The 13976-nt window shown below is 39.6% G+C and overlaps 1 protein-coding gene across 1 annotated transcript in view; it reads left to right on the top strand.

Annotated features, from left to right (window-relative positions):
* etfa (electron transfer flavoprotein subunit alpha) overlaps window positions 1–11124 on the top strand; it is a 46309-nt gene extending 35185 nt beyond the window's left edge. The window contains exons 11-12 of the mRNA XM_078532317.1: window positions 5506–5586; window positions 10121–11124. Coding sequence (XP_078388443.1) covers window positions 5506–5586; window positions 10121–10156 — 117 coding nt within the window. The 3' untranslated portion in view covers window positions 10157–11124. The remainder of the gene's footprint in view (window positions 1–5505; window positions 5587–10120) is intronic.
* The last annotated feature ends 2852 nt before the right edge of the window (window positions 11125–13976 follow it).

Genomic DNA, 13976 nt, shown 5'->3' with positions numbered 1-13976 from the left:
TGAATCCCACCACAGCAGGTGTGGAATTTGAATTCAATAAATATCTGGAATTAAAAGTCTAATGATGACCACGAAGCCATTGCCGATTGTCGTAAAAACCCATCTGGTTCACTAACATCCTTTAGGGAAGGAAATCTGCCGTCCTTACCTGGCCTGGCCTACATGTGACTCCAGACCCACAGCAATGTGGTTGACTCTTAAAAATGCCCTTTGAACAAGGGCAATTAGGGATGGGCAATAAATACTGGCCTAGCCAGTGACGCCCACACACCACAAACAAATAAAAAAAATCAAAGTGGCCACGAAACTGTCAGATCGTTGTAAAAACCCAGCAGGTTCACTAATGTCCTTTAGGGAAGGAAACCTGCCATTCTTACCTGGTCTGGCTTATTTTGTGACTTCATTCCCCCACCAACCTCTTTGACTCTTTGTTGACCTATGGAGTAGCCCAGCCAACTACTCCACACGGACCTTGAAGAAGGCTCCACCACCACTTTCTCGAGGGTAACTAGGATGGGCAATAAATGCCGGCCTTGCCAGTGGCACCCATATTCTGAGAATGAACGTATAAAAATATTTTTTTAACTCTACATATGTAACAGTTTTAAAAAAACTTGAAAAATTAGCCTTGAGGCCAGACTGTTTTTTTTTTTCCCTGTGGATTGAACATTCTTGTTTAAACTGATGACTTAATTGAGATCCAAGCAGAGAGGAACTACTCATTCTAATGGTGTAGGGAAAATATAGCAGCATGGCCGGCCATTTCAACTCTGAATAATTCAGCTCCTCTGCTGTGTGGGGCTCAATGTATTCTCCCAACCATTTCCCCAGTGATGATCAAAGCTTGACAAAAATATTCAGAAATTGTAGGAACAAGAAACCAAGGTTCACCATTTATTTTCATGTTAGAAACGTTCTTTTTCTCTTCTGAAGCGAAATTACTACTGACATTCGTGTAGTAATGAGTTATTATGAAATTTCTTTGTTCACTGTGATGGAAAAAGGAAACAGGAATTTCATGTCAACCTATTGCCATGTTCATGCTAATACTGCATAGTGCAATTTTTCGTGCTCTTTTTATCTTTACAAAGTGCTTTGGTTGTACCCAATGACCAGTCTTTTCATTCTAGTCCTGTTAGTACAGTGGCTTGTAAGGAATTTCCTTTACTTTTGCATTTATGAGCCGTGAAATTCCTGATGCAATTCCGTGCGATATATATTTCTTCTTGTGATCTATTTACTGTCTTGTTAAGCTGTTATACTGAGGACTTGACACTGACACCATGATCTGCAGTATCTTAATCCTTCCCCTGGCTTTAGGTACTGTTGCTGCATATAATAATCTGCCAGGGCAGTTTAAATTCAGATGGCTTTCACGTTTTTGTATTTGATCAAACTTAGAACTAATGTAATGAAGGGATAGGCCATTGAGCCCCTTGATTTAGATCCTGGCTGATTTGTCCCTCAACTCCATTTATTCGTCTTTGTTCCATATCCCTAGATACTCTTGCCTAACAAAAATCTATTGATTTCTGTCTTGAAAAATTCAGTGAACACAGCATTCATAGCCTTTTGGGGGAGCGAATTCCAGATTTCATTATTTTATATTTGAAGAGTTTTTACTTTCCTATGATGCTGTGGTATCGAGAGTTACCAGAACCTATTTAAAGCAAAGCAATTTTGGCCAGTGATAAAATAATTTTTTCTCCCTTTCTTGTTGTTTAATATTGCAGTTTATAATTAGTATGTTTATATACCATTTCTCGTGGTTTCCTATTTCGTGTGGCTGTATTTGCATTCCAAATGTTGTTGCATTATTAATGCACAATCTCTTTACTGTATAATGATTTTGTGTGAATTCTGTATCCGAGGTCCTTGTTAGTTAAATACTGCTTCCAGTTTTAATATTAAAATGGACTGAATTTATTCGGTTTAAAGATCTGTCAAATGAACTCAAACATAACAATGCACGATATAAACTATATAAACAGTGAAAGCTGCTTTTTATTTCTTGAAGCCATTAACCTCCTCGGTTGGAAACACACCAAAAAAAAATGTTAACCCCTTATGGAGCAATCATAGTGATTTTTAAAATAGTTTTTAAGCACTTGACCTTAGTTAAAAGTTAAAATTAAAATATTCTAGAAAATTATAATGTATTGAGATTATTTTAAGTTGATATTAAAATACCACTGTGACACATCACAGTGAACGATGTAGTTGAATTAAAATCTCTCTCTACCAGCAGGTCCAGTGCGGCATAAAAGATTCTCATTGGGAAGTAAATAAATTGACCCTCCACAAATTCTCCAGCCAGTAGTGAGGGAAGAGAAATAACTCCCTCAAAGAAACTACAGATCTTAAAAGACATTTAAAGATAACGATACTGGGGGGAAATTCTTCTGAACTTTGCAGAATAAAATCATAAGGTTATTTATAAAGAACAGGCTTTATGATTTAGTTTCAAAAACAGAAAATGCTGGAAAAACTCAGCAGGCCTAACAGCATCTGTGGAGAGAAAAACAGAGGTAACGTTTCGAGTCTGTATGACTCTTCAGAGTCATAAAACTGAAGAAGAGTCTCTGAAGAAGAGTCATATGGACTCTAAACGTTAACTGTTTTTCTCTCCACGGATGCTGTTAGACCTGCTGAGTTTTTCCAATGTTTTCTGTTTTTGTTTCAGATTTCCAGCATCCACAGTACTTTGCTTTTATCTTATGATTTTGTTACATGGACAAAATCTTCCCTCATTGTGTGATAGGACAATAAAAGTTTCAGTTCATCATTTTATGACAATATAGGATTTTTTTCTATTTTAGTTTGGAGGATTTTAGATGGATTAGGTGAATTCAATTTTAAAATTGGCTTCAACCAGCTGTATCATTGGAGGAATCGCAGTATCACTGACCATTATATATAACCTAGCCAAACTTAGCTCAGTGAAATGAAAAAGAATATATCATTGTTAGAGCAAAGGTGCTAAATGATAGAATAAGGCTATCACAATGCAGTGGTGTTATTTGTAGCTTATTTGCATTTGGAAGAGAAAGATGAGTTAACATTTTGGATCAGACCTGTCATTGGAATACAAACCCTGCCCAAAAATGCTGTTTTATTCTTTTTAGGTGTTAGGTGACTAACTGGCTGTGTATTTTCATCTTCTCTTCAGTTACTTTGCAAAGGATCAATCAAATATAACCGTATGAAAAAATTATTTTCTTCCCAGCCCCTTCTGCAAAGTTGTAGCAAGTGCATTTAATTCTTGACTTTGTACTCCTAGCAGTATGTTCTCCAGTGCCGGCCTTGGCTCTGTGGGATCACACTCATTCACACCCTTCCCCAGAGACCTGATCACAAAATCCACGCTGGACATTTTAGAGCAGTATTGAAGGAGTTCAGTGTTGCCACTGATGATGTCTATTGGATAAGATGTTAAACTGAGGGTCCACCTGTTGCTCAGGTGTACAGAAGATCCCATGGTGCTATTCAAAGAGCAGCGGAATTCTCTCCAGTACCCTGATCCAACATTTATTCCTCAACCAACATCACAAAAACATATTAACTAGTCATTCAACTCATTGCTTATTATTGTACCTTGGGTGTAAGTTGGCTGTTTCATCTCCTTACAACAAGTGACAACCCTCAACATATTTAACCAAATTGTGAAGCATTTGAGACATCCCAAAGTTGTAAAAGGTGTTATATGAATGCAGATTTGGTTAATGCTTTCTTTTTAAGATGAATGATTTCCCAGTTTTGGGTACAGATGTTCTTAAACCAAACTGCCTGGTCCCCATGTACTGCCCATGTGATCCTATCTCATTCAGCTGCATTATTGAGTGGTAATTTTTAAGATTGGGTATCACTCAGAGCAGATAATCTGAGTCCAGAAGCTCTGCCACATTATGTATCAGAAAGCTGTACTGCTGTAAGTAAATTGCTGATGAAATGCCATTACGCTCACAGATAGGTAAAAAAATAAATTCCTTTCTATTTAACGTGAACCAATTTTTCAAATGGAGATAGCTGTTTCATTGCAGTCAGGAGGGTGAGCACAATAATTTCAGTTGCCTTTCTAGTTCCTGTAAACATGTTGTCGGTGGTAGTCACGTCCCACTTGTTTTTTTCTACACTCTTTTTCCCCAGTTCATTTGAGTAGTTTAGTATTTTATCCACCACAAACCTACATGGAAATGTTCAGCCAGAATCTAAAAGGTTCTTCCTGCATATAAAAAATCTTAACCTCTCGGTTCCTTTCCTGCCAACCTTTCCCCATTTGTAAATGTTTACTTTCACATATAAAATAGCACTGCCTGTGTCAATTTGTCTCACTGTAATTACACCCTCCTGCAAGTGGAGGTGGTGGTGGTAGCGCCACCACTGGCAGGAGGCTATAATTAACAGCATGACCAGTTTACATAGGTGTTGGTACGTAAAAAACTATAATAGAAATGTGTGAATAAGGGCAGGATGTGTAACTTCGAACTGAGGACTGAGCTACCGTAGCACACTCTCATCCAATTATTCCCCAGCCCCTCTATTCCCACTTCAACTTGGTCATAATTCCCTGTGTGCAATATTACAAGAGGTCCCAAGTATATTTTAGTTCCAGTAACCATGGTGACTGCCTCCAGAGTAGGTTTTGCTACCACGGGCATTAGCCACATACCAATCTTGTGCACTAAGTTGTTCTAAAAGTAGTCGGAAAAGCTTTCGTCCTTGCGATCTATAATTTATATATTTTTTCTGTAACACACTTTTTGAAATCTAAGGAGCCTTTCTCTTTTTGCAGTTTGAGTTTCCTGTTTTTTAAGATTTGCTTTGAAATTATTTAAAACCCTAGATGCACACTTCTCAGAAACATCGTATTATAGAACAGTCAGTTCCTGGGGAGGTTACACTCGGGTGGGTACTTAAATATCTTGGCGTTGGATTGTAAAGGTATAAAATACTTTTCCTTCACAACATTGGCTCAATTTATCAAACTAACAATAAGCTGCCAATTTTACAGGGATTTTATGAAAGCTCAGCAACGGTGACTGACATAAGTCTTGTGTATAGACTCGTGCCCTAGTTATTGCTGAGTTAGCTGAGCTCAGATGGAGAGGGGATGGACAGACCTACAATTGACAGTGGTACAGCTGGGGTTTGGAGCAGGTGTGGGGGGTGCAGGGGGAATTGACCAGGGTTCAAGAGCCAGCAATGCCAGCTGCTAGTGAACTCTGTGGAGATATGATAACTTCCCAGAAACGATGCCTTCTGCAGAACTCAGCCCAGCTAAGGTGTAATTTTTGCCCCAGAAGATGTCTTTTGGTAGTGGAGTTTTAAAACCAGTAGTGCTAGCCTGTAGAATTCTGAAGAATAATTTGTTTCTTATAATTACTAACTACATAATTTAGTGAGCAAATTTGCTTACAGTTTTCTTTGAATGGACATGCTTTATTGTTGCTAGTTGGAAGAATCATTATTGGAAAATCATTAATGAGTACGCTGCTTTCCTTGCAGACCATTGTGGCCATTAACAAGGATCCTGAGGCTCCCATCTTCCAGGTAGCGGACTATGGTTTGGTGGCAGATCTCTTCAAAGTGAGTCTTGCTTGTTTTGAATATATGAAAGATATTAGCCAACCTGATCAAGTGGCAGGGGAATGTTGGGAGTGAAGTCCTCTTTGCACAGAAAAATAGGACAATTCTTCTGTTTTCTGAGTAATTAATGGCTTGCTAACAAAATTGTAGGCATGGCTAAAAAGTGTTTAATTGGTGTAAATGCCATATTCCTTGTTCAATTCAGTATTTCCCTTTGTGATTTTTAAATTTAGTCTTTGCTGAGCAGGAGCAACAATTTTTAGGCGTGAAAGTACAATACTGCAAGGAATAAGAGACAACAACTTGCATTTATATAGCACCTTTAACATAGTAAAATATCCCAAGGCACTTTACAGGAGCATTGTAAAGCAACATTTGATACCAACCCACATAGAGATATTAGGGAAAAAGCTTGGTCAAAGAGGTAGGTTTTAAGGAGTGGCTTAATGGGGGACAGAGGCTGAGTGGTTTAGAGAGGGAATTCCAGAGCTTAGGGCTTGGACAGCTGAAGCCATGACCACTGATAGTGGAACAATTAAAATCGGTGATGCTCAAGAGGCTGGAATTCCAGCCTCCAGGGATTGTAGGTCTGGGGATAGGCGGGGGGGGTGGATTTAAAATAAAAATAGGAATTTAAAATTGAGGCTTTGCTTTACTGTGAGTCAGTGTAGGTCACCAAGTAGTGGGGAGATGGATGAATGAAATTTGGTGTAACCTCAAAGGCAGCAGAGTTTTGGATGATCTCAAGTTTACAAAGGGTAATTAAATAATTAGAAAGTGGAAAAGGCTTGTGTTGTGCCTAAATGCGTATTTATGTCGTAATATGTGCATTAATCTATTTAAGGTGTATTTAGAAGGTTTAACCTTCCAGTATATCATTTAGCCGTAATGTATATTGTCACATTGTACAATGCCTTGAAATTCTTGCTCTTAATTAATGATGAAAATAATAATTTGGTCTAATTTTCCTTTAGTGAATTAAACTTCTGCAGTGACATTGTTGCATGTAATTAAAAATTTGTTAATATTTTGCTCAATGGAATTTAAATGTAAGCTGTCATAATACTAAATAAATTAGGAAATGACAGGTTTAGAAAAAATGCTGCCAGTCAGGCAAACTGAGCGCAGTGGAAGGTTAGTAATTTTTTATCATCCGCTCTCCTAGCGGCTCAGTTTGTTAAGGCAACAACACAGACCAGGAAAGTCCCAGGTTCAATTTTCAGTTTGCTTTGAACTTACTATCGTCAGCAAAAATGGCAGGATTGGTGCCTCAGCCTCTTGAGGTTAAAGAGGGGGTGATCGGCAGGGTCTTGCTCCGAATTGTTATCAGACAGGTGCTATTGGGAGTGCCAGAGAATAGGATTCGGCATCAAGTCCCATTCACCTATCACCCCTGTACTTATTTACTACTTGCTGATCACTTTACAAACCCAGTCTTTTGGGGAAACCTTAGAACTGACTTTTGTGAAGCTGTAGATTCATTATTTATGCTTTTGATATCTCCAGATTTGACAATCCCAATGCTGTCCAGGTTAGTCTCCCACTGCCACTTTCAATAATCTTCAGTTTATCCAAAACTTCTGCCCATAGCCCAATTAACACCAAGTCCCCTTCACTCATCATTCGTTTGCTTGCTGACTTACATTGGCTCCCAGTCTGGCAACACCAACAAATTTAAAATTCTGATCTTTGCTTTAAAATCCCTCCATGGTTTCACCTCCCCTTCTATCTCTGTAACTGCCTGTGATTCTCTGCGTTCTGCCAATTCTGACCTCTTGTGATTCCATATTTTAATTGCTCCACCATTGGGCACCTAGGCCCCGAGCTTTGGAACTCCCTCCCTAAACCTTTGAAAATGTTCTTCAAAACCAACATCTTGGTCACCTGTCTTAATATGTCATTACATAGCTCAGTGTCAAATTTTGTTTGATAACACCCCTGTAAATTGCCTTGGAGTGTTTTACGATGTTAAAGGTGTAATTGTGCGTGATTGTGCTTTCGTATTGGAGTGTTTTACGATGTTAAAGGTGTAATTGTGCGTGATTGTGCTTTCGTATTTCCACCAAATGCACATAATTTTTAACATGAATCAGTAGATAACTATCAGCTGTGGATAGCTGTGACAACCACAGGCCCTTTCATCGTTGGATAGCAAGAATCCACCTAATTTCTTTCCTTCTCCTCCTCCCTGACTTGGGGACTCTGCAGCACCTCTATCGCTGCGCAAGTGAGATGAGCTTTGAAGAGCCCAGACACCAAACCTGGAAACCTAGCTTGGCCTTTTGAGCCGCTGAGGTGTACAGTTGCCCTTGGAATAGTTGCTCTTTTTTGCCGCTCTTGTTATGTACAGGGCTCTGCGTATGCGTGTGAGGTGCCACAGGGCAGCAGCATCCCCAAAAGGCAAGTTGGAAGAATCCATGCCAAGTGTAATAGTTTTCTCAAACTAATGCCTGCTGGCTGGGCAGTAAACATGCGGCTTTTAATAAACCAGAGACAAAGTGATGGGAGGTAGATACAACATGTAGACAATTTCCCTAATAAATTTTGTACAGCGGCATTATTTCCAGCTAATGGAAGTGCAGATCTCCTGAATAATTGAGAGACTGTATTCATCATTGGCAAGTTCAGCTGCGATCCTTTAGCACTGTGACAACCACAGGCCCTTTCATCAGACGCTGTAACTGATACTTACCACAAACGACTGGGTTTAGTTTTCAAGCTGGTTTTGTTTTACCTTCAAACAAACATTTACATGCCTAGCTGAGTCTCCTTTTTTTTGGCCAAATACTTGTGATGAGCAATCAACTGTAGTTAACATTGATAAATGGTGGCGAGAGCTGGAAGGGGCTTTGTTTACTGCGATTGAAATGGCTTGAGGTTTTTTTTATTTCTTATCTTTGCTCATTAATTATTTACCAGCCTCCCAAAACATGAATGGCCGCAGGAGTGTTTTAGTGAATTCCCTCTCATAAACAATGGGTAACCATAACCATGTGAGATCAGATCTTAGCGGTGTCTTATCTCTGATCAATCCATTGCCTGCCTTCTGCTTCTGAGAGCCAGTTTAACGTTAAACTGCAGGATTTGGAGACAACTTGAATGGTATTTATACTCTAAATGTGTACTTGTGCATTGAAGGTTTTTTTGTTATTATTCCACACCCTCCTTCTCCCCACCCTGTCCTGTGACTGTGTGTTAGCAAGCTGTTTGACCAGGAAAGCAATACATCCAAACCTTATCCTGTTCTCATGCATGCACTTTCCATTGGAGTTCATGGCTGGTGATCAGGAGTGTGAACCTTGATTGATTTCCTCTCCCTAAGCCCTAAGGAGCAAATAGTGGCTCTACTGTTACCCTGACTTTCAACATTGCTGAGTCAAAATCCTATGTAACAACGCTGTGGGAGCACCTTCACCAAACAGGCTGCAGTGGTTCAAAACAAAAACAGAATTACCTGGAAAAACTCAGCAGGTCTGGCAGCATCGGCGGAGAAGAAATCAGTTAACGTTTCGAGCCTTCATGGCCCTTCGGCAGAACTGAAGCATAGTTAGGAGAAGGGAGAAATATAAACTGGTTTAAGGTGGGGGGTGGGGGGGGTAGAGAAGTTGAGGGTGTGGAAGGGCCATGAAGGCTCGAAACGTTAACTGATTTCTTCTCCGTCGATGCTGCCAGACCTGCTGAGTTTTTCCAGGTAATTCTGTTTTTGTTTTGGATTTCCAGCATCCGCAGTAGCTTTTAGCTTTTTGTTTTTATGCAGTGGTTCAAGACTGATCTCCACCATCTTCTGAAGGGACAGCCAGGGATGGACAATAAATGCTAACCTTGCCAGTGATGCCCACATACAGAGAATTAATTTAAAGAAACTGGTTCCTTTGCCAGTCCTTTATAGTCAAACCGGCTCTTTCGATTAAATAACTATCTTTAGCGATCAATTTTAGAGTTTTCCAGAGTAAACAAACCCAGCAGGTTCCCATTAACGTTAAACGGGACCCTGAATTGAGGTGTTTTCTCTTGTTGTGATTGCAACACTGAACTGATCAGTGAGCAATTATTGAATCAATTAGATCTCGTATAAGTGGAAGACACATTCAGATTGAGCCCTCTCCTTTTTAAAGGGGAGGGTGCCAAACATATATGGGGCAATCAATGCTTTCACTCATGAATGTCCTTTCTATTACAGCTCATAAAATAAATCAATTTTATGTTCAGGGTGATGGTTGTTAGTGCTGCGGAATGGTTAATTTTCTTATTATGCACTCCCAGGTCAAGCTATGTGCAAACTGGCTTCCACGTTTTCTACATTACAACAGTGACTACATTTCAAAAGCACTTTATTGGCTTTGCATATAAATGCATGCCTTTCTTTACAGTTCAAATGCAAGTTGTTGTTGAATGCACAAGCACTGTTGGTTCATCCTTTTGTTAATTTTGCATTTGTTTTAAAAGAAAACTTCAAAAATGCATTAAATGACTTCCAGTGGAATATGTCTAATAAACGATGGGTCCAGTCCTGACTCTTTGTTTTCCTCTGCAGGCAATCCCAGAGATGACGGCTCTTTTGGAGAAATAATGCTGAGGCCCTGCACATATGTCAATAATCTGGCACTGATTTGTTAATTGGACCTGTACAGTTGAATATTATGTACAGATAATGCGTACATCAATTCTGAACATTGTTTTTGATGCACCCAGTGTTTGTCTCTAAATTACCGATACAGCTAATTGATTACACTAGAATAATTTTACTATTACCTGTATATGTACCAAGTCCAGCTAAGAGAGGAGGTACACGACCACATTCCCTAGCCCCAACCCTACTCCACGACTGACAGCTTGGGTATATGTAAGCTACCTCTAAAATCTCTGTTCCTTCAGGGTCTCACTTGTCACCTCCCTAGGTACCTCAAGGAGGAACTGGTAGGCGTGAGCCTTTAAGCTTTCAACTTGTTTCAGGTTGTTTCTAAGAGTTTTCAGAAGAGTCTTAACCTGCAGGACTGTAGTGATCCATCTTGCAATGGGATTACTAAGCAATGTTACCTCTAACAACACTGCAGCTGTGATGTGTGCTCCCATTTCCTGCTCAGATAACTCTAGGAGAGCCTCTGATCACAAAGATCATGTTAATTATTTCACTGCCCTTGGCTACTAGAACAATCTCTCCCCATTGCAATTTAAAAAGTCCTAAAAAAAACTTTTTAAAGGGTATTTTTAATTTAAATTGATTTAGATTAAGACTCTTATGCATTGCAATGTGAGGTAGACACAGATAGACCTCCATAAATGGTTACAGAAAATGGTTATTATTTGCCATAGTGGAGAGAGGTGTGATTGCAGATATGTATGTAGGAGGCTTGGGTCAAGAAATGTCTAAGGGGAAGTAGGTAGGGTGGTGTTCTGGAAGAGAATACAATATCGAGAAAGGATTGTTAGATTGGTAACCAATTTATATGCAAAAATTTTATTCAGTTGCAATATATACAATGTTAAATTTTGTGGTAATTAACTGGAGACTATTTTGTAATAAACTGCGTGACCATCCTCTTGTATCCATGTTCTCTCACATCAGGGATACTGATATTACTGATAAAATCGTGACCCAAAATTGCAAGCATCATTTAAGTAGAAAAAGTGCAGAGAGGAATTTGACTTGACGAGTGCTTGGGGTCCAAATGCTGGTGATAAGCCAATTGCCCTTGAGAATTCTGCCCACTCCCCATCAACCAGAGACATCTCTGCAAAAGACCTGAACTGTTGTCAAATATGATCAAATTTATTTGAACAGTGAGTCCTGTTTTGAGGGAATGCTAACTTCGAATGCCTCCTATTTTCTCCCTGTAAATTAAAAAACTTTTACACCAGTCACCTCAGTATGACTTCTCCTGTGATTGCCAGTGAGAGAGCCAGCAGACTGTCAGATCTTAGGATGTTTGCAAGGACAGCCTAGGAGACATGCTCTAAGTTTTCCCATGGAGAAAAATACTTCACCTGTGCACAAGTCAAGAGGTTAGTTGTAGCACTCTCACCCCTCAAGCCATAGAGTCATGGTCATAGAGGTCTACAGCACAGAGAAAGGCCCTTCGGCCCATCAAGTCTGCACCCGTCAAACAAGTACCTAACTATTCTAATCCCATTTTCCAGCACTAGGCCCATAGCCTTGTATGCCATGGCATCGCAAGTGCACATCCAAATACTTCTTAAATGTTATGAGGGTTTCTGCCTCTACCACCCCCTCAGGCAGTGAGTTCCAGATTCCCACCACCCTCTGGGTGAAAAAATTCTCCCTCACATCCCCTCTAAACCTCCTGCCCCGTACCTTCAACCCTGGTTATTGATCCCTCCACCAAGGGGAAAAGTTCCTTCCTGCCTACCCTATCTATGCCCCTCATAATTTTATACACTGCCGTTAAGTTGAGGTGATTCCGGTAGAGAAGTCAGGAAGTCATTATCTCAAGCTCTACTCCCAGAACTTGAACAAATGACCCGGGCTGACACTGCAATGTAATACTGAGGGGTGTTGGAGATGCCCTCTTTTGGATTCAAACTGAGGCTCCATTTTCCCAATCGGATGGATGTAATAGATCCCATGGCACTATTCAAAGAGCAGGGGAGTTTTCCAGGTGTCTTGGATAACTTTTATCCTTCAACCAGCACCACTAACAAACTGATTATATGGATAAAAGCAGAAAACAGAAAATGCTGGAAAAACTCAGCAGGTCTAACAGCATCTATGGAGAGAGAAACAGAGTTAATGTTTCAAGTCTGTATGACGTTTATCACATCGCTGTTTGCAGGATCTAACTGTGTGTAAGTTGGCTCCCATGTTTCCCTACATTTACAACTGTGACTGCCCTTTAAGGTATTCCATTGATTATAAAGTGCTTTGGATCATCTGAGGTTGTGAAAGTTTAACATCCATTTTGCTCTTTCTATAATTTCATTGTAAGAATGCAATAAGTCATGGAAAAGCAATAAGCCCTGCAAGAGTTTTTTCTGCATTTTATGTACGACAGTTAACTGTTGAATTCTATGCCACCTATCTAATCTGAAAGACCTGTTTTAACACTCTTCTTTACTAGTAAAGGATGAATTTGGCTGAGGTGAATGTGAGATTAATGTCTGCCCTTCAAACTGTATCCGATGGATTTTCCCTTAGCACCTCAGTTCAGTCAGCACCTGATTCCTAACTACTTTCAATTTGCCTGGATTCTGCAAAATTGTCAATGGAGATAAAATCACTTTGTCAAGTGATGGGGGCTCAAAATCTTGGTGGACATGCTTACTTTGCAAAGGAAAACTTGTTTAAATCTTTGCAATGGGAATAACCTATCCAATGGTGATGGGAGCTCATGGAGAAGGAAATGAAGGTAGTAGAGCTTTACAAAGTGTCAATGGTTGTGTCAATACATTACAACAGCGACTACACTTCGAAAGTACTCCATTGGCTGTTAAATATTTTGGGATGGCCTGAGATCATGAAAGATGCAAAGTTCACGTAAGTCTTTTTTTCTTTAAATATACACGACAGAAAGGTATTAAAAAACGCTCCCCCAATAAGCCTAGCAAATTCTAGAGATTGTGCATGCAGGCTTTCTTGTATTTTCTTCACTTACCCTCAGCTACTGTGCACAGACAGCTTTCATCTTCTGTTTCCCATTACCTTTCCCTTAGCACTGAAGCCATTAAACCTCATGAACACACTGATTATCACTGTGCACACCCATAGCTTATAAAGATAACTTCCTCTGGTTCCTAAGCAGATACTTATAACTTCTCTTTAAAGTAAGTAACGCTCTTCAACATTTTTTCCTTGGAGTCCGTCCCATACATAAGTTACTCTGGGAGTGGGAGAAACTTGAGAGAGATGAAAATATTGGAGAGAAGGAAGTAAACCCTAATTAATAGTTTGAAGCACCAAAGTACAGGAGGGTCAAGATTCAGGATTGGGAAGAGCAAATTTAGGACTGAGATTTGACAGTATTAAAAAAACACCCAGGCTGATTGACAGCTGAACAGAGTTGTCAGGATTAGGTGTTGAGACTAGCACAATAAACAGTGATGTTGCAATGGGGACTGATTTGGACAGAGAAAAGTCAAAAGGCCCTACTTTGTACAAATTGGTTTTAGGAGTTGTATTTGAAGATTGTTCAATTTGAACAGCTGTAGTGATCTGTGTTTGATTCCAATAGTAATTCCCAATTACTGTCAATAAAGCATGATAATGTACTGATAAAAATCTCAGTGAAATATGATGTCTCTCTTCACATTCATGATTATGTTTGGCTTGCCGAAAAATATTTTGACAGTCTTAAGTTTAACAGAAGCAGGGCAAACTCCAGCAGATGTCAAGTACCAACATGTGAAGTCGGGTGTGACATAGCTACACATCAGAA

Source organism: Cetorhinus maximus, chromosome 30, assembly GCF_964194155.1.
Source record: "Cetorhinus maximus chromosome 30, sCetMax3.hap1.1, whole genome shotgun sequence".
Lineage (NCBI taxonomy): Eukaryota > Metazoa > Chordata > Chondrichthyes > Lamniformes > Cetorhinidae > Cetorhinus > Cetorhinus maximus.
Note: the sequence above shows the minus strand (reverse complement) of the source record. Positions and strands in the feature narration are given on the sequence as shown.